This window comes from Harpia harpyja, chromosome 1 (genome assembly GCF_026419915.1).
Source record: "Harpia harpyja isolate bHarHar1 chromosome 1, bHarHar1 primary haplotype, whole genome shotgun sequence".
In the NCBI taxonomy this organism is placed as follows: Eukaryota; Metazoa; Chordata; class Aves; order Accipitriformes; family Accipitridae; genus Harpia; species Harpia harpyja.
The window spans coordinates 39824742-39845733 of record NC_068940.1 but is presented as its reverse complement, the minus strand read 5'-3'; the positions used below and the strand labels follow the sequence as shown (position 1 = coordinate 39845733).

At 41.6% G+C, this 20992-nt stretch overlaps 1 protein-coding gene across 11 annotated transcripts in view; it reads left to right on the top strand.

Moving 5' to 3' along the window:
• EYA2 (EYA transcriptional coactivator and phosphatase 2) overlaps window positions 1-17952 on the top strand; it is a 105270-nt gene extending 87318 nt beyond the window's left edge. For 10 of the 11 annotated variants that reach the window (XM_052788604.1, XM_052788624.1, XM_052788597.1 and 7 more), the window contains 7 exons: window positions 142-231; window positions 7656-7714; window positions 9761-9921; window positions 10929-11043; window positions 11653-11774; window positions 12623-12723; window positions 16751-17952. In XM_052788604.1, coding sequence (XP_052644564.1) covers window positions 142-231; window positions 7656-7714; window positions 9761-9921; window positions 10929-11043; window positions 11653-11774; window positions 12623-12723; window positions 16751-16831 — 729 coding nt within the window. In that variant the 3' untranslated portion in view covers window positions 16832-17952. The remainder of the gene's footprint in view (window positions 1-141; window positions 232-7655; window positions 7715-9760; window positions 9922-10928; window positions 11044-11652; window positions 11775-12622; window positions 12724-16750) is intronic. The other variant, XM_052788590.1, reaches the window with a different exon arrangement.
• The last annotated feature ends 3040 nt before the right edge of the window (window positions 17953-20992 follow it).

The following is a 20992-nucleotide window of genomic DNA, read 5'->3' as shown; positions in this document are numbered from 1 at the left end:
GACCATATCTTCAGAAACAGGAATGCGTAGATCCTATGTTTGGTCTAAGATCTCCCCCCCCCCCCCCAAAAAAAAACCAACCAAAAAACCACCAAAAAGAAAATCAAAGTGAATGGAAAAAAACTGATTTTCCCCTAACAGGACACTACAACATCTGTGCGGATAGGTCTTATGATGGAAGAAATGATCTTCAACCTTGCAGATACACATCTGTTCTTCAATGACCTGGAGGTATGTAGCAGCTTATTTTATTTAACATCTCTCTGTCTAATCATTTGCATCTGGTCTACAAACTTGTTTTTCTGGCCAAGAAACTTTCATTTTTGACCCCAAAGAAATGGGCCTTAGACGGCTTATTGGAAGCATACTTTACTGTGTCCCTTTGACATCTTCATTCTCTTAAGGAATTTTTTTCTAAATACATAGTAACAATGATGGCTTTTGGCAGTTTTACTAAATCTAATAATGAGGACATTGCTGCTGCTTCTCCTGAAATTTGCTATTTAATAATTTTATTAAGCTAAATTAGCATAGATCCTATGGGGCAGGTAGCAATTAGCTATGAGCCAATGCAGAGGTTTTAAAAATGGTCTCTGTTCTTGAGGAAGCTCTGTTTGTACACACAGACAGAGCAGGAGGTCTGCTCAAGCTCAGGCACACTGCAGGATGAAACTATGGGAGTTTCAACATAAGACCAAGGGGAAGAATCCTTCCTGTTTGTGGCATGGTTAGATCTGACTATGCCTTACACAAAATGAAAGTCCTTTTGAATATATGGTAAAATTCAAGCAAAGTGATGCTAGCAGAATTCTGTCGCCAGCTGAGGAACAGATGTACAGCACTGATGACAATTTGTTTGCATTTGCAATCAGTAGAAATAGTCTGAATGAGTCACATACAAAGTGAGTAAGATTGGGTTTGTGCTGTGGGCACCTTGGAGTCAGAATACTGCTTGGAGGTATTTGGAGGAAAAAAATCTGGCCTCCCTGGGCAGACTTCTATGGTCTTTTTCTTCACTTGAAAAACAAAGAGTTTGTTTCTGTGCCAGATGAAATGAGAGAACTTTTTCTGTGCCTGACGAGTTCAGTGAGAACTTCTGGTTCCTTCACTGCTTAATTGCACTGTGGTCCTCGGCCTTACAGGAGGTATAACCTTCCCTGCCACCTGTCGTCTTACAATCTGAGGTTTCACTTGCTGAGAATTTTCATTTCCTTTCGTAAGACAAGTAGTGGGTAGCACCTGAACTGACAGACTTTTCCTCTTTCAGCTTTTTTCAAAGCGGGAGTTGGTGATGAGGGTACAGAAAGTGCAAAGTGAAAAAATCCTTCTCTTAGAAAAAAAAAAAAGAGAGCTGCTTTTTGGGAGTCCAGGGTACTATATAAGTAGTGATAATATTTAATACACAACCAGCACTTTCCACCCATAGATCTCAACATGTGATGCAAAGAAGCTTCATGTCTTGCACAAAGCCACCTTCCAGAAACCCTCTGTCTATCTAGACTTTTGCAAGAACATAAGTTGGCAAATAATTTTAAAACAAATTTTCTCCTCGCTTCACTTACTGCTCTAAAACATGAAACGAAGTAGTAAATTGTCTGGCCTCAGTCAACTTCTGCACATTTATCAGTCAGTAACAAAAGTAGAAGCAGAGTCCTTAGGTCAGTTTTGTCTCGCATGGCCTCTCAAGTTCTTCTTCAGCCACTATGGTAGAGCAAAGTTTTTAATTATAAAAAGTTAGTATGTTGTGTTTCTTTTCTTTTGTGGTTTCTAGACATTAAGGAAGCAAAAGCTAAACAAAAATCCCTCAGATATGGGACTTTCTCATTCCAGGAGGACTATGTAACTGTGTAACAATTAGTCCAGTGAAGAGCTAAAGTTAGCACCCTGTCTCCAAACAAATAAAAACCTTCTGCAAAATACCTGGCCTCCATCTCCAACACAGGAAGAGAGCCAGGTGCTACAGGGCACATCTGTTCAGCAAAATATTAAGGGAGGTTGTCTCTAAGTAGTTTGGGCTACAAAGATGATAAATAAAACCATCTATGTTACTACTGCTATTTTGTTGCTGCATGAGAAAAGAGAAGCAATTTTTGCTGATTTCCTAGGCTCTTATCAGCTTACCTGCTTTTACTAAAAAATTGAGAAACACAAAGTTGGCAGCTGAATGAGTGAGTCAATATAGCCTTAATGGGCTTGCCAGAGGGTGTAATGGGACATAGGCACCTAAAGGTGAGAACAACTTGCTGCTGGAACCTACATGGCTCAAAACCATGAAAAACATTAAAAGCTTTTGAAAACAAATAGTGTTCCAGCTAGCCAGAGCAGAAACAAGCAAAGAGATAGCATTGTGAGACAATTTTATTTTAGGTCCAGCACTAAGACAAAAATGCTAAGCATTCTAAATGATAATGCATGGCCCAGGTAGCTGGACAGAGAAGAGCATTTTCTACTGAAAAATTTGTTTTCCCTTTTCACACATTCTTGATAAGTGAAAGAAACTAAAGTTTTTTTCAAACCAAAACAAAACCAAGGTTTTAGGTGAACCTTTTCAATGAAAAAAATGAGGGAAGAGGGAGTATTCAAGAGAAGTAAATGTTCTTTACAAAATTTCATTTTCCAAAAAAAGCCATTTCACTTTGGAAGAATTTGCAACAACACAGTCATCCATCTCTGTTAACCACCCTACTCCTTTATTTAGGATGATAAATAGAAGTCAGGTTTGACTATTCATAAAGTGGTATTTAAAGATCATACATCACCGAGTGCTAGGCTTAAAAAAATGCAGTGAATTATATTTTTAAAAAAGAAAAAAGAAATCAGTAAAAAACAAGCACAGAAGCTGTTTCAGTTGTAGACCCACAAACATTACAGTATACATTAGCACCATCATGTGGTATAACACTGGCCTGTACAAGACAAAATAAGCTAAAACTGCACAGGGCTGAAACCATTTCTGACCATCTTCTGTGTTGGGGCAGGGTGAAAGAAATGTAACTGAGAAAGCAGTAGGGTAGTTGCCCCATTCAAGACCAAAGTAAGAGTACTTTTACCAGATAATGCTAAACATAGCAAAACTTTTCTCTGGCACACATCCATAGCCAAGTTCAGGCATTTTGGGGGGCCCAGCAGACTGAACCAACCAGAGCACAGCTGGGCTCAGTCCTGACAGTGGAAGGCGGGGGGGGCGGGAATTGGAGGAAATGTTGCCCATCCTTGCCAGAGAGGCAGGTTGGACAAGGAGATCAGTTATTACCTTGCTTTAGCACAGGAGAATGGTTTATTTTGCTGGCTGCAGTTTTCAGTGCTGTGCAGAGCAGAAGGTGCTGCCAGGATGTAAAGCCTTTTTGAAGCATTGCCAGAAAGTGCCTGATGAGGATGAAACATTTGTCCATAGATACAGCAAGGTTTGCACAGCCCTTAGTAGCATTTGTGTGATCCTCCTCAGTCTGGTGAGGATGTGATTTCATGTCATAGCAAAAAAACTGGCTTTAAAGTCTGAGTGAGGAGGCTGAACTGGAATACTCCCTTTTTTTCTATCAATAAATGATTCTGAGACTCTGTTGTTAGCCAGGGCTTTATCTTTTTTTAGGGTTTACCCAGAAGGGATTCAGGCAACTGTTTCCTGGATGCATTTTTCCTGCTATGCTTGGGAGTGGGAATCGTGGATGTGTGAAAAGGCGAACCAGCAGATCCCGCAGATAACCTGCTTCAACCCATCCTCTCTTAGTGCTGCAGCCTAGTAGAGAGGCCAATTTCCCATTCGATTCACCCCAAACCTCAGGCTAGTTGTATGGAAGGAGGCTGATCACTGGTCCCCAGGGCACGTGGGTGACTGGAGAAGCCTTAGACCTAGATTCCTACCAAACATGTTTGCTCTTTTTACAGAAAGGGATTCTCTGTCAGCAAGTTAACTCTTAAAAGTTGTACAACTTTGGAAGCTAGACTTTTTTTCCAGCTGATTCGGGGCCGGGCGGGGTCAATGCTTGTTGAAGCAGAGCTTAGTGGTGTGCCTGCCCTGTAGCAAAGAATCAAGGCACCAAACCTTGACAAGGACAGCCAGTGTGTGGCACTTCCAGGGCATGCAGTGAAACAAGCATTGCCCTGTTCTGGAGGTTGTTAGCAACATAACCCAGGCAAGCAAGGCCTGTGTTTGCTGAGCCCCATGTTGAAATCATAGAAACATGGTTTTGCCACACTAATTCATCCACTCATGTGGCACATGCCTGTTGACCACATCATCTGTTTGCAGTTGCAACAGTACAGGCAGATTAAATCCCTACGGTCTGCAAGTATAGGCCATACAAGGTGTTGTGTGCAAAGGGCTCTGGTCAGACTGCAGAATATATCGGCAAATATTCATTTGAAAGGAGGTATTCTCACTCTCTGGTCCTCGTTTGGGAAATCAGGGAGAAAAGGAGTTGCCCAAGGTTATAGATCACAGTGAAGTTAAAATATGAATTCTGGGCTTTCCAGGGTTGTGCTTTTTCTCCCAGATGACTTTTGTTTGCAGTGCAATGCTGGCTAGAGAATAGTACCTTCCACCCCCAGTCCCTCTGGAGACATTATTGTCTAGCACTCTGTCAAACAGGTATTAAGGACAGGAGGACTGACAAGGAGATGAGGAATTAACAAACAAGGGGATTAGTGTGTTTACAAGTTACTGCCTTTCAGAGCCATCCCTGGAGGTTTTGTGTTCTGGGAACCGTTAACCCCCTGCCTAATGAGGGATACAAGCTCGACTGATCAATGAATCCATGAATCCACAAGATGTTTAAAAATCTCTAACACAGTCCTGATGCACAAATAGACAACCTGTGCATTCATAAGTTGTTTTCATATGTGCACGAGACATAGCTTGAGAGTATTTGGAGGGAGTGTAAGTGATAACAGAAGGAGCTTCTCCATGCATCCTCAGGAACAGCTTGTATTTCACAAGGAGGCAGCAGAGGCTTTCTCCAAGCCTGCAGTACCATTTCAAAGCTGCATTTGGCTCAGTTTCCTTTACATGTGGGTGCAAGGGTCTGGTTCCACCTGGAGGAAGGTTGTGTAGCACAGACTGCCCTAGAGATATCACAACAGTAAAAACAGTTCATTTCCCAGAGTTGCGAGGGTTGACTGAGGTCTTACATGTTTGACTCAGTTACAGGCTGTACGTGCCACACATCATGTACCTCTGAGATCCTAGAGTAGCATTTTAAAAAGTCAGCAGATGTGAAGACTGGGATATGTCCCCACTGCAGACTTACATTTGAACAATCTGGACCTTCTTTTCAGCAGCCCAGATATCCTGCCTTGATTCCCCACTCACTAAGATTTCAAGGAAATTCTGCAAGAATGAAAGATTAGTCTCGTAACCAAGTAGTAAAACATGGTCCACATTCTTGCTTTAACCAGCTTCCCTGTTTCACCCAGTAACATGATAGGCTCAGCCGGCGGACTATGAGGTAGCGTCTCACCAAGTGTCATGGTATTTTATTAAGTTAGAAATGTGATAGCTACTGTTGTCACACTTCAGTGTACAGAACAATTCATTCACAAATGAGAAAAACAGATCCCTCCACAAATACCTTTCCCCTGACTTAATGCCCGCATCACACAACTGGAGTGGGCTGCATCAATATTATCCCAGCATGGCTCACAACAGCTATTGGCAGGGGGACTTAAAAAATGATGGGGGTAGAGGAGAGAAAGAGAGAGAGGTGCCGTCAGAGATCTGCTATTCAGCTGCTTGACTTCAATTATATACAGAAATATACACCCCAGTGATAGGTTGATAAGAGGACTGATGAGATGAGAACAAGATAAAATCATGTGTCTTTTTGAGAATTATCTAAAATAAATCCTGCAGAAAATCTCATGATTATGGACAAGAACGATCTATCTGTGACATTTTGCCATTGATAGCAAGTTTGGTTACTTGTTTGGGGATTTTTTCTTTTTTTGAAAGGAGATAGTTTAAAGTAAGTCATAAAACTCATAATTGTGTAAGGAAGGTGTCATGGTTTAACCCCAGACAGCAACTAAGCACCACGCAGCTGCTCACTCACTCCGCCCCACCAAGTGGGATGGGGGAGAGAATTGCGGGGGGACACAACAGATTAAGACTCATGGGTTGAGATAGAACAGTTTCATAGGACAGAAAGGAAGAAAATAATAATGATAATATTAACAATAATAAAATTACAATAATAATAACAAAAGAATTAGAATATACAAAGCAAGTGATGCACAATGCAAATGCTCACAACTCACCAACTGATACCCAGTTAGTTCCTGAGCAGCGATCTGCCCTGCCCTGGCCAACTCCCCCCAGTTTATTTACTGGGCATGACGTCACATGGTATGGAATATCCCTTTGGCCGGTTGGGGTCAGCTGCCCTGGCTGTGTCCCCTCCCAACTTCTTGTGCCCCACCAGCTTTCTTGCTGGCTGGGCATGAGAAGCTGAAAAATCCTTGACTTAGTATAAACACTGCTTAGCGACAACTGAAAACATCAGTGTATTATCAACATTATTCTCATGCTAAATCCAAAATGTAACACTATACCAGCTACTAGAAAGAAAATTAACTCTATCCCAGCCAAAACCAGGAGAGAAGGTAAGACAAATTCTGTGGTTTACAGAATACTGAAGTGGTGAAGAATAACTGTACCGTGGTTAAGTTCTGACTTCGGAGTCCTGTTGTACCAAGTGCTTTTACCTCTGTTGAAAAATCAGCCAGAACAAAAGATAGCATTCATCAGCTTGAAGGCTTTCTGTTTTGTTCTTGCCTGCAAGGGTCATGGAGAAAGGAGATTTAAGGTGGTGGGAGAAAAATCCTGATTTTTCTGTTTCTAATCTTAATGCTAAGAAGAATATACATAGAAAGAAACATGTATGCATAGAAATGCAAAGAAATAACATTTCTCAAATTTTTGAGGCAGGGCCTCCACCATTCAAACAGTGAAGAATTTTGGAAGATAAGATCTAAAGTACATACTTCATGCAGGCTGAGCTCCAAGTATATATTCTGGTTAAATTTCCTGTGCATAGATTTCCTCATTACTAACACACATTATTCCTTAACTCTGTCTGTGGCTGGGGCTATGAAAGGGTGCGGCCTTCAGTGCTTCAGCCCAGCTTCCCTGCACATCAAAGGAAGCTCAGCCCCCTCAGAACAAACTGGGAAAACAGACAGGCATCTCTGGAAATGTCTTTGGGACAGATCTTCTCCCCTTGTAATTATGTGGGCATCCACCTCCTGTCCAAAGCAGTGTTCTCACAGGACGAAATGCTGCCAAATCTCTGCCTTATCATGCATACAAAGTTTAAAAAACACAGTTTTCCTGGCTAAAACACAAGCATCTCTCTCCCTCCTGTCTGGATAGGAAGGATTTTCACTTACTGTATATTCATGAGCTGTTGTGCCCTTAGATAACAGCAGATCTCTCTCTCTAATACACACAGACACACACACACTCTATTCATATTTTGTGCAAGTGCGATGTGATACTTTTTCCTAACAATTAACTGGCTAGACTATGCCAGACAATACTAGCAATATTTAAGAATTTATTTCCTTAATATTACCCTTAAAGTAATTTTTCATTACATTCTTTCAAAATTTTTTTCAAAGCATTTACTTAACTGCTGTATTTTCTTTCATATGCTTCTCAGGACTGTGACCAGATCCACATAGATGATGTATCATCAGATGACAATGGTCAAGATCTAAGGTACGGTTTCTCCAGGCTGGAAGCTGCAGGTCAGGTAGTCCGCAGCTGTTTGAAAATAGCAGGGGGCTGGTCAGTGATGTAAAATAACATTCTCAGACATGCATCCTCTCCCCTCCCTGGCTCCATGCTGTCTGCATTTATTAAGCACACAGAAGCAGAGAGTCCCCTTTCTCACATTAATATGCCTGTGCCTACTGTCAAGCCCTGACTATACTGAACTTTGAACCATTCTGGGAAATATATCTAAAATTAGGTTGAACTCCTGTCAGACTACACTAGTTCCTGATGTGATTTGGCCAGCCAGTTGGCACAGGTGTGGCTAAAATGCTTCAAAACCAGATTGAAAGGTTTCCTGCTGCCCAATCTGTAATGTATGGGCTTAGTAGTGAGGACTGCGGACCTTGCCATGCCAGAGCCTTGTCACTGGTAGAAACTTGTACCAAAACTGCACCAAACATCACTATTACCTGTATAAGTTAGATCATCGTGTACATAAAAACTACTTCTGTACAGTTACCTCTACCTTTCCCAAAGTGTTGCCTGCAGAGTCATGGTAATTGGCATAAGAATGAAATGTGCAGAGGTCATAACACAGCTTTATAACTTGTGTTTTTATGGCTGGTTATTATGAGGACTTGGTGCCAAAACAGCACAGAAAACAATGAAGTATTTGAGGGAAGACACTTTTCCTTCTGCAGGGAACACTTGAAAGATTTTTGCCCTAAGTGATACGCTGGTTTGTGCTTTGCAAAGCACTGAAATGGCACAGGTACATTTAGGTCCTTTGGCTCCTGTGGCCTGTAAGCGGGTGAGTCTGGATACTTCTTCAGGCATTGATTAAAACATTAATTTGAGTTTTATCTCAATCAGTGCACTTACTTTGAGTGAACAAAAAAGTCTGTATGCTAACAGCATATCTTGAATCCTGTGAAAAGCCCCTGCCTGAGTCATTTCAGTTGTTTCAAAAGTACTTCTCAGCTGCTCATGGCTTGTCTACATGGGAAATGAAGCTGAGCTGACTGAAGTATGTTAAGCATGATGAACTCCTATCTGGATGCTCTAATACAGAAATAAAGTGGCATCAGGCCTTTCGAGAAGGGGAAATTACTGTGCGGTAAATCAGGATGTGAATATACAAGCACTGGCTACTCCCCCAATCAGGTGTCAGAAACACTATAAGCTGAGCTAACTTCAAGCTGCAGCTGAGAAGGGTAGGTCTGTGTTGCTGAGCCTTTCTGTCCCTTCCCTTGCTCTGGTACAAACCAAGTTTGTCCAAATTCACTGGGTCTGTCACCTGATCCTGCCAACTGTGCCCCACGAGCTGTGGCTGCCCTCTTCCATTGCAGCTCAGAGATCTGCTCAAGCCATGAAACCCATCCTCATGCTGTCATCTGGCAAACATTTTAAGAAGACATGAGCTAGTACTGCCTCTGCATGTCCCCTCTCCCCCAAACCAGGGAACTGATCCATCCAAAAAGCAACTTTTTTTTTTTTAAAGCTGTATTCTCTTTTAACTGGAACAGTTCCCTCATCTGATTCATCTCAGTGCTGAAGAAATGTTTGTGCTGGTACAAAGAAAGGGACATGGAGGAGGGCTGAAGACAGGAACAAATGCCTGGTAGAAGGCAGGATTGCTTTCTTCAAAGGAACTGCCTGTTTAAGGTGTTTGTGGAACTGTCACTTGCTCCCAGTTAATTGTGGTAATTACTCTAGAGTTGCTTTGAAATTTCTGCAGTTACCTTAGCAGCTTGGATGAGAGGCAGATGAGGAATTTCAGTGACCTGAGGACAGTCAGACATTCTGTACTCCAGAGAGCCTCAGAATTGGCAGGTAGTGCTAAGTAACCTGCGTTGTGTTTACAGTAAGAACATTTTTAACATCTGTGCTAGTAACTGCTGGAGATGAACTCCAGTTCTGTACAGCGTGTCCTGCGTATATCTCTGCTGCCACTTGTCTCCACATTTCTTTTCAATTGTTTCCACTCCCTGCTGGCACTCTATAGACTGTAATTATACTGACCTCTCCCCTTCCCTCCTACTTTCCCAGCACATACAACTTCTCTGCAGATGGCTTTCACAGTTCAACTGCCAGTGCAAATCTGTGTCTGGGCTCAGGTGTTCATGGGGGAGTTGACTGGATGAGGAAATTAGCATTCCGCTACCGTCGGGTGAAAGAGATGTACAACACCTACAAAAACAATGTAGGGGGTAAGTGTTTATGGCCAAGCAACAAGTGTGCCTTTCATCTTCCCAAATACTTCTGACCCTGCTAGTGACATGTATGGAGGAGGTGTAGGGAGCATTGTGATAAGAATACTTCACAGTGAGCTGAGCAAGTTTTTCAGCAGTCATCCTTAAATAAGGTTCTGTACAGCGTTTGCAGGAGATATGCTAGAATACCTGGTTGAGTGGTTTGAGAATGACTCCAGTCCAAGTGTGGGGCTTTATTTTGTAATTTCTTTGGCAGGAAAGCAACCTTCTCCAATTTTCCAAAATGTTTAGTAAGCAAGCAAACAGTTCAAAACTAAATATGCTTTTTTTTCCACAGAACAAATGGCTGATCTCTGTCTGAAGGCATTCTTATACCATAACTACTTGTTTTTAACTCCCCCAAAACAATACCACCAGATATCAGGATGCCCTGGGTTCTTCCAATAGGCTGCTTGTCTTCTCTTCTAGAACGTCAGTGCCAGGTCTCTGACTAGAAAGAGGAAGAAGCAAAACTCAGAGCATCACCACAACCTTTTTTTGGTTGGAGGAATAGCCTACCTGCATGTACTGGAAATGGTGCATAGCTTTTCAGGAGAACCAAAACCATCCTGGCTTCAGAAGTCTCTCAGCTCAGGCTACTCACTACCGGCTATAAACAGCTCTTTCATCCTCTTGCTCACTTCCCATGCAAGCTTTATGCTAACTCCAAGAAAGGTGTTTTAAGGAGGTCCCGCAGCATGCAGGTTACTGATACCATTCCGCTGGAGAGGAAGGAAGCTGAGCTGCGGTAGCATAGGAGTGTGCAGTTGGGCCTCATGTACCTCAAGGCAGAGCCTTACAGTGATATGGCAGTGGGCAAAAGGAAGCAGCCTGCACCAGGGCCAAGAGAAGGACAGTGAGAGAGATAGTATTCAGAACACAGACAGGAGCCCTTTGGCATTCTACATACAAAGCCATGCAGCTGCCTTTCTGTGCTTCTGCAAAGATGTTTTCCCTGCTTACAGGTTTAATAGGAGCTCCTAAGAGAGAAACCTGGCTGCAGTTAAGAGCAGAACTCGAAGCGCTGACTGATCTCTGGCTCACACATGCTCTGAAGGCACTGAATTTGATACATTCCCGGTAAGAACAGCTTAAAGAATTGCCTACAGGCTTGATCCAGGATCTCCTTTGCTTCCCTTTTTTTCCCCCTCTAAACAAATCGAGACACATTCATAGGACTTTGCTGGCCAAACCTATGGGAGGCCAGTCTGCACATGTTTGCCAGACTTGAATTATCAAGGGTTGGGGTGAGCTTGAGATGATGAACTAGGCAAAAGAAAGTCTTTTTCCTTGCCTTTCTTTGGCTACTTCATCTGTGGCACACTTTTCATGTGAACAGATGGACAAAAGAGTAGGAAAGGGAGAAAAGGGCCCTTCTATCCCTGAACATGTTCACTCGAAGAACCCAGCATGGACATTACTACATCGTGTTTAAATTCCCACAAAATAGATCCTGGCATGCATGCAGTAAGGCTGCATCACTACTGCTAGTTTGTTTTATGTTTTTTTCATTCTACTAAGTTGATAAAAAGACATTACCAGTACTCACATTATCTGCCTCTAGCTGCATAATCTCCAAATGGCTTAGGAACTTCCAGTTGCAAGAAAGGTTTGCTTCCTACCATCTTTCAGTCTTAGAGTAAAAGAGAGAAACACAGATTGCCACTTCTACTAACTTTTGTTTTCTAGGCCTAACTGTGTGAATGTGTTGGTCACCACAACTCAGCTTATACCAGCTCTCGCTAAAGTGCTTCTCTATGGACTGGGTACTGTCTTCCCCATTGAAAACATTTACAGTGCAACAAAAACAGGTAGGAGCAAACTAACTTAGGCATCCTCAAAGGTAGACTGAAGTTTTGTCCCTAAGTCAGGCACATCCATCCAACCCGATCACAACAAGCAATGTGTGAGCTTTATTTTGAGCTCCATGTTTACACATCTCTAATTCACATCCTGACTGCCCGCACTTAAACTAGTACAGACTGAAAAAAAAACCAAACACAAACCCAAAAAACAAAAACCACTCTTCCCAAGTATTTCCATGGGGGAGTGAGCCTGAAAAATACCCACCCTATGGAGCATCTACTGCATGTGGGACGTTCAACTGCACCCAGCTAGGAGGAAGACAGACTGGTTGGATCTGTTACATACAGAAACACTGGATCCTCTTATTCTTGCAGAGGGATCAAGTGTGCTGAATGAGCTTTATGAAGCTGTGTGAGTAACAAATACTGGTAGGGTTGGCTTGGGGCTTTTTTTGTGTTCTGTTCTTTCTGGTATGTGTTTGAACCTCTAAGGTTTGTATTTTCATGTTTTTACTGCAACCAGAATGAACAGAAGAGGGCTCTTGAAACTGAATACCATGAGTGTTGTATCAGTCTACCAACTGCTGGTCTAAGCAGTGCATCAGTCGCAAAGCTTACGGAAGACTGGCAGCACTTGGATGTCCTTGGTTGATAAAGAAAATGCTAGTAACTGTCACGAGAGGGAGAGAATCCATCTCAGATGAAGATTCAGTTAGGTTCTAACTTCAAAAGAAAACGAGGAATGTAGCAGCAACTTCAGTTAGGTCCCAGCTCCAGTTCCAGTACCTGAATGTTAGCCCCACCTGCTGTATGTGTCCAGATAAAAAAAATGTGTCTTCTCTTCTGTTGCTTAGGAAAAGAGAGCTGTTTTGAAAGAATAATGCAAAGGTTTGGAAGGAAAGCCGTGTACATTGTAATAGGAGATGGTGTTGAAGAGGAACAGGGAGCAAAAAAGGTACAGTTTGTGGATGCCATGCTGGATTCTCCCAAGTTTTCGTTTCAATTACCCTTTCTTTACTTAGGCATTTAATGAAGCTCCCTCCATTTGAAACAGTTTACAATTGGTCTCATTTCTTAATATGCAAAATACTCAACAACCTTGTGAGAAATTTCATACTGTAAAACCCACCCACCTTGGTAGCTAGTGCAATTTTTCAGGCAGTGGCTGTGTCACATGTTCCAGGAATCATTCTTGCTTAATAAAGTTGGCTTTAAACACATGAAAAGGAAAACTCCAGTGTGTGATCTCAGATGAGCAAGCAGGGTGAATTTGAGCTACACATGTTGCTTTTGTAAATTCCAAATTATTGGAATTAGTTTTGAATTACTTATTAGAATATGCATATATACATACATGTATTTATGACTCATTGAGATCATAGGGTGTAACATCATTAGAGTGAATACCAAAGGGACTAGTACTGAGTTGCTGCCTTTACCAATGATACATGGATCAATGTGATTAATTTCACAAGCAAAATGAAATTGGGAAGATGTACTGAACACAAAGTAGAACAGAAACTGCGAAAGCAGTATGGTCAGGAATAACAAGCCCTTGGTAATATTTCACGCTCACTGCATAGATGTGGCCCACTGACATTGGTAGCCTTAGAAAGAATTAAATGGACTAACCCGTGCATCCAGTTGAGTCCTCCAGTCATTAGTATCCACAGTCCACTCATTGGGATATGAGAAATGGAGTTTTAGGGACCAGTTGAAGCTTCTTTGCTTTGGGTAGACTGTAAGAGGAGAGGAGCTGGAACCCCTCCTCTCTTTTGGAAGAGAAAAAAGCAAAATTTGAAAAGACCAAAGCTTGCGTTCTGCTTACAGTGACTGGGGGGGGATAGAGGCAGGCAGCTAGAAATAGAGCAAGGAATACCTTCTGCCATACACATGGGATATCAGTGCAGGAGTGTTAGAAACATGGAGAGCAACAACCAAAGATCTGAAGGAAAGCAGTCAGGTACATCAACTGAATTGTACAACATGACAATTGAACAGCCAAAGTTTTCATTCTAAACTTTAGAACAGAAACCTGCCTGGATTCTCCATTTATTTGGTTTTACAGGGACAATTTGTTAATGGCAAGCACTATTTGCAAGATGTCTTTGTACATCCTGGCTCTTGTGCTCCTGATGTGCCTGCAGAAATATGATTGAGCTGCATTTGCTTCAGGGGCATTGCACATGAGTTGAGCTGCAGGAACTGACTGCCTAAGTTCCATCTTCAGCAAACCGGTTAAGTTTTAATAGGCACACAGATGACTGGTGTAGCTCAGGTGATGTACAAAATATTACATCACAGGAACTCAGCTATACAGCTGAACCTTGTGCTGGAGGACCTGACATCTCATTCCGAATGAAGATCCTGTAAAGGCTTTCCAAGCAAATCTGAGCTCATTGGGTGCACAAACCCAGGAACAAAGGGATCCCAGCTGATAAGGTGATGGACACATGTTCTGTCCCCAGAATTGTATCTCAGGTCATCTTCAAAGCAGCAGAAACCCTCTTTTTTTATAGTGTATTTATTTCCCCTGGCCAATGGAAGCAACAATACCTGCGCCCACCTTGGAAAACTAGCTAAATCTGCAAATTGTTCTACAGTTCATGAAGGGTTAAGGAATTGTCAGAGAAAAGTCCAAAATGCATGACTGGGAATGAAGTGATAATAGCCTGCTGCTTTTGACAGCCCAGTGCCATACTTCAAAGGCAGTGGGTCAGTGAACATGACTGCATCAAAGGCTGCAGGGGCTCTCTGGCTGTATGAAGAAGTGGGAAGGTTCAACAATCTTCTGTGCCAGGATTTCAAGAGCCCTCTTGCTTGTGTCTCCTGGCCTCAGCAGCTCTCCCATTAGTAAAGCACATTCTTTGCTGGGCTATTGCCTCCTTTGATTGATGACAATCATTAGTCAAGGCTGCTACACACCTGAGCTTTATAAAAAAAAAGGGGGGGGGAGGGGGCAGGCAGAGAGCCTTTCACTGTTTTGCCGACAGCACTGATAATATCTCTGTTTTAGTGGGTCATTTTTCTTCACCTGTCTGATGAATGATAAATCTGTAAATGCTGAACAGGAGTGACTGGGAGGCCAAGTTTTCTTCTCATTTAGGAAAGAAAAATAGATAATTTAACGGAAGGGGTTTAATAACAACCAGGGGAGGGGGGAGGGAGAAGGAAATAACTTTTCCCCTTAAAGTGAAATCGCAGAGCAATGGATTCCAATTGCTTCAGATGTCTGTGTTTGCTTTCTGTCTCTACACACACTGATAAATAGCTTGAAGAAAACATTTGTTTACTGATGGGCAACATAGGAGAGGGAAACGAGTTGTATTTAAACATCAGAGGAGTGTAAATAGACACTCTGTAAAATAAACATCTGGAACCACTGCAGGTTTTTTTACATAGGTACATACTCTTGGAAAAGGAACATCTCCCTTCATCAGAATCATCTATCTAGGAAGTATATATTCTCTAAAGCTTTGTCTAAGCTGTTTATCCAGAAGCGGTATGTTTACGGTTGAATTATTTACAGTGATAAAATACTCAAAAATTTTATTCACGTACTGGAAAGGGTGTAAAGCTCTGTCAGTTCAGGCTTTCTATACGTTTGTAACTGCATATCACATACTGTGTGTTGTAACATATATCAACATACCACTGACTAGAGACCGGTATTTTGGGAGGAAGCTAAGAAAATCACAATCCAAAATGTTGTTATAAAAATCTAAGTGCAGAAATGAGCTGTGTGATCTAAAGTAAAACCGCTTTAACTGTTTTGGAGAAGAAACAAATCCAGCTCAAACCCCAGGCTCACCAGAACATACCAAGAAAAGTTGTATTTCACAGCTAAAAGCATGTTCTAATTACTTTGACGTTAGCTCTTTGCAAGCAACCACGGGGTCCTAGCAATTGCTGATGATTGCAGAACTATGTTGTTACAATGATGCTTTCAGAGTACCGTTTGTACCTTACCAGATCACAGTTTCCATCCCTGGTCGCCCGCCTATTGAACTGTACTTGTTTCACAGCACTTAAAAAAGTTGATACTTCATCCTCTTTCAGATGCAAGTCTTGTGTTCCTGGAGTATATTCACAATTTTAAAGAGATTAATCAGGATATTATAAAGAAGATAGATATACTAAGTCACAGGTAGCTGACCTTTCCAGATTTTGTCCAGGTGCTAAGATTTCAAGTGGAACTGGCTGGTTAGAACTTGGACATTTGTATACATGACTTCAGATTTATCACAGTAACTATAAATTGAAAAACAGGGAGGCAGGAGAATAACATAAGATAGTATCTCAAAAACAGGAATTAGGAAAGTTTTTTGGGGACTGGCTGTCTTACAAGCCTATCGCACGTTTTGCTGAAGCAGCAGTTACACTAAATGAATAATTGATCTGAGCAATGATACCGGTTCCTACATTTCCAGAAAATGCTGTATGGCATACTGTTCCAGGTAACTGGGAAAGGGAATTGTTAGGAAGCATTTTGACTCTGTGTGGTATTTTATTCTTTTGTTTAGGTTTTTATAAATTTTAATAACTTTCTTTTATGATATATATTGTTTACTTGTCTGTGAAGCACTGACAACAGCTTTCTATAGTGATGTTCACCTAAAATTGTTTCTAGAAATACTGCAATTCTAGAAACATTCCTAATTAATCCATGAAAAAAAATAGGGGAGTAAAGTTTAGTAGCTAGTACATTCAGAAAGTCAGCCTGCCCATGTCCTTCATCGTCTCTGAAGCAGGACACTCCTAAATTGTGGAGGATCTGCCTTCCTCTCTGCATAGGAGAAACAAACATATCAGCAAATAGACACTTCCCACTCCCTTCCTTCCTCTCTAAGATGCCTGTGACACCGTGACAACCTGGTGGCCCAAGTAAAAAGCTCTGTTTCCAAGGGTGCAAACTAAGAAAGTTGTTTTGATCTCAGTATTAACCAAAAACCAAAAAATACCCTCTTTTGGTTTCACTCTAGCACAACATGCCATTCTGGAGAATCTCTTGTCACGCTGACCTGGAAGCTCTTCGGCACGCCTTGGAACTTGAATATTTGTAGCAGACCCCAACATCTTAGCACTGTGAGGGCTTCACTCAAACTATTACATCGGTTCCACCTATTCCTCAACATTTTCTTAGTAAAAAAACAAAATCCCACAGCAACTGCAGTTTTTCTTTTTTTTGAAGGAGAACCCTTTCAGTGGAAGCCTTTAAGAACTTGCAGCCAAAGAACATTGTGTCAAGTCCTTCTTCCTTTGGACAGAGGAAAAGCCTTCAGATAACTCGCTGGGGATCCTGCAGTTACGTGGTTAAGCCGGATGCATAGAGCTGTAACTGCCTTTTTGCCATCAATGACAAACACTAGAAGTCTTGGGTCTACTTGTCAGTTTTCTTGCTTTTGAAAGGGGAAGAGGACATAGTAAGGAGTCTCTGCACAGTACATGACATCACATGGGACCTTCTGAAAATAAGAGTGAAACTGTTGATTTTTTTTGTATTTTTTTTAATTTATGAACTAATCTCATTATTCTGGTATTAAGCTCTGTACCTGTGTTTTTAATCTGGCTTTTTGTGGTGGGTGGGTGGGTAAAGTCTTACCATTCTAAATTAATAGTTCATTTCTCCAGAACAAACTCTGGGGAAAATCATATTGTGTACATTAATAACGACACATGGTACTGTTGGTAAGAACTATAGCTGTGTTTTTAAATCTTACATAGATGGTATGTGGACTGTGCATGTGTCTACACGGTGCCTTATGCTGCCATCTTGGTTTTGGGGGTTGGGGGTGGGGAAAAAGTACCTTGTGATGAGTGAAAGGCATTAAATAAAAACATGTTTACATTTTGGGGGACTAGATTACCTGCCTTCTCTTCTCTCCAGCCCCTCTTGGATCTAGATGTACACGTAGAATACATACTCCCTGTTTCAAGGCGGGGTGAGACTAGAAGGACTCTGAACAGAGCCTCTTGGGTGCAAAATGGAGTCTGTAGCCAGCTATTCTGTCTGTTGATGGGACAAAGACTGAAGACAGCGACTGTGTCCACTGGGAGAGAACGTGGGCACTCAGCAAATCTAACTTGTCCTGCAAAGGAAGATAAAGGGCAAGCAAATACTGCAGTTGCGTATATTTATTTTTATGTAAATAAATGCATCTACAAGTAAGTTTCAACATTAGAATTTCAGCTAAGCTGGCCTGTTAATTCTTGCTGTCAAAACATTTCAGTTCTCTGGGCCTGGATGAATCTCTAACTTACTTTCAAAACTGCTCATTCTTGCTTGCTGTGGCACCAAATAACCTCAGAAGGATCAGAGCCTCACTGGAACAAGGTGTTAGAGAGATGCAGCAAGTAATACAATCCCCTTATCTATCATGTGTGAATCAAAATCAAGTAAGTAAGGGTTACGCAAGTTACAAGTGCGACACAAGTGCTACGCAAGCCTGCATGATACTGTTAACATCTAAAAACATTTACCTCAAGACAGATTCACTGCTAGATCTGAGAGGGGATTTTCTGCCGGACTAAAACAGAAAATCTGATCTCAAAATAATCTGATCTCAGTCTTTGGCTCAAAAGGTAGCAGCCACGCAGCAGCTGTAAAACATGTTAGCTATACTTGTCAACAGCAGGCATGAACAAAACATCCTTTAAGTACATGCTTTGGAGGCATTTGCAAAGAGCTGCTCTCTGGGTTGAGTACAACACAAAACAAAATAAAAGGTGATTTTTCTAGCAGAGGTTTTTGCTTGTCTCGGGGCCTGCTGAGAAGCAAGTCTGGCAGCGTTTTTTCCCTCAAGGTTTTCCAGCTGTAAGACTGTCACAAATGGGAAGTTTTATCGCTAGTCAAGGAAATCAAACTCAATGGAGAATTGACTGATGCTTCCAAGATAAGCACACCTGTAAATAAAACCTTTGAAAGAGGAACAAATGCCAGGGATGGCAGGCTCCTAAGAAAGCACAACCTCAGCTTGTAACACCCTGTCAATCAGCTAATTGCTCTTCCTTGAAATTTCAAATTTAACACCTGCCTTGAGTCAATTATCTGAGTACTGATTATCTTTTTCCTAAAGCTTCTTAGAAGATTTTGCTTTCTGAATGTATTTAAAGATTCTCAAGCTCTCTTGCTTTTGTCTCCAAAGTTCTTGGCAGAGGCCTGTTCTCTGTTAGTGCCTGCTTGTGCCTCCACGTACCATTGCTACAAGTGATTTCTCCATATTCCTCCCAGCTAATGATTTTTACTTACCCACAAGTAACACAGCTGATGAGGGTGATGTACACCAGCATTAGGAACACTTGCTTGTCAGGCATACCAGTTCCTTCCAGTACTTGTGGCACATGTTCATCTCTTACTACAGCAAGAGTATCAAGATTTACTGTTCTAGGCAATCTGTGATGGCTGGAAGAGGGGATCTGTAATAACTTTTTACTCATGAACATACAAAAGGCCTGGGAACATATGCACACACATGTACAGGCCTTGCTTAGCTCTTTCACCTGTGTTTTTATGCATTTCTACATTGTTACAGCATAAAATCCTTTCTTAGTCACATCACTAACCAGACAGGAGTACAACTATGATGTGACAAGGTTCCCAAATAAGTTGCAGTATAGCTGAATCTGAGGTGAACAAACCAAGCAAGTCACGCTAGTACCATTATTAGAATGTATAGCTGATACCAAGATCTGTTCTGTCAAAAAATGTTTAGTATGTTAGTACATGTCTGAAGCTCCAATACAGACTTTTTGTATCTTAAATACAAAAGGGGATGTGAAAGATGTACCTGCTGAGATAATATGGTTTGAAGTCCTGAATGGGACTTGGAAGCATGAGGGCGCAGTAGCTGCTATCACAGCTCCTTTCTGACTCTTCAAGGACCAAAATACTTTCCCAAACAAGGAAAAAAACCCCACCACCTGTACTGACATCATGATATATTCATCACATTTCCAAGAGTATCATTTGCGCCATTGTTTCCTTATAGATAACTAATATGAATACAATGCTGCAGAGTAAAAGAAATCAGCTTTTAAAAACTACCGATTACTGATTGCTAATGTTCCCATAATTTCATGTTCAGATCCTTTCTATGCCATAATCTTAACAGGTTTTGTAATCCTTTGTAAAGGAAGCAGAGTCTTGCCTGGCAGCCAGGGTGAATACTTCATTGCTAGTGTGAGCCTCTGCCACCACTTGGGCCCCAGACATACATATTTTATTTCTGAAAAATCCAGGACTTTTACTTAAAATGCTAACACTAGAAGTGGTAACAATCTGCACCTCACATGTCATGCAGACCCCTTAAAAATGTTCATTCCTGTTCAGCTGTAGCAGAGCAGAAGAGCCACGTTGGACCCTGTTCCAGAACAGTGAAAAATCAAGTACTTTTCAAGCAGCCAGCATTATAAAACAGAGCAAAGCTAAGGGTTATTGAGGAGTGTGTAAGCCTTCCACTCTAAGCACCAGCCTGGGACAGTAACACCAAAGCAGTTCAGACTAAAGTAACAGCTGCTGATCAGAGCAGTGGCCTTGTGCCAAGCTACCACAGCCGTCTGCGCTGCCTCCGTTTCAGTCTGTCCAGATAAGCACAATGTACACGTGCTAAATGCTAAAAAAGCCCTTCAGGAACTGCGAAAAGCCTCCCCCATTGATTTGGCAAGGCTGTGATCAAAGATAGAAACCAGATTCTGGTTTTTCCTCAGGAACAGCTGCTGATTTAGGATTGTTTGGGTTTGGTTTTTTCTCCCAACAGTGCAAGGCAGACTGAGTATTTTGTCTAATAGAAATTGAATTGAAGTTAACAGCAAAGGCAGACACCGCAAACTTTTTAAAATATTTTAAGCACTTTACAGGTAATTCCCAGGCTATTGCAGACTCACAACATATTTACTGTTTGCATTTTCAATAATTTCCTAGAAAAATGAAGGAAAATTTGGATAATGCAGGTTGCCTATTTGGGCCAGAAATGTCTCAGACAGGAGAAAAATCTGATGTAGTCCACCCTTGCATTGTTATGAAATTAAGGGCAGTAATTCACTTGTTACACGCTTTTAGAAAGGATGGAGTTTTAAATGCCAATTTCTGTAAGTATGCAGCCAGATTTCTTGCTGTAAGAGCACCACAAGTGCTGATGGTCTGCTGCAGTTACTTGAAACACTGCAGTTTCACGGAGATAAATTACTTTATACATACATGCTGAGGCCTGTCATCCCAAGAAGGG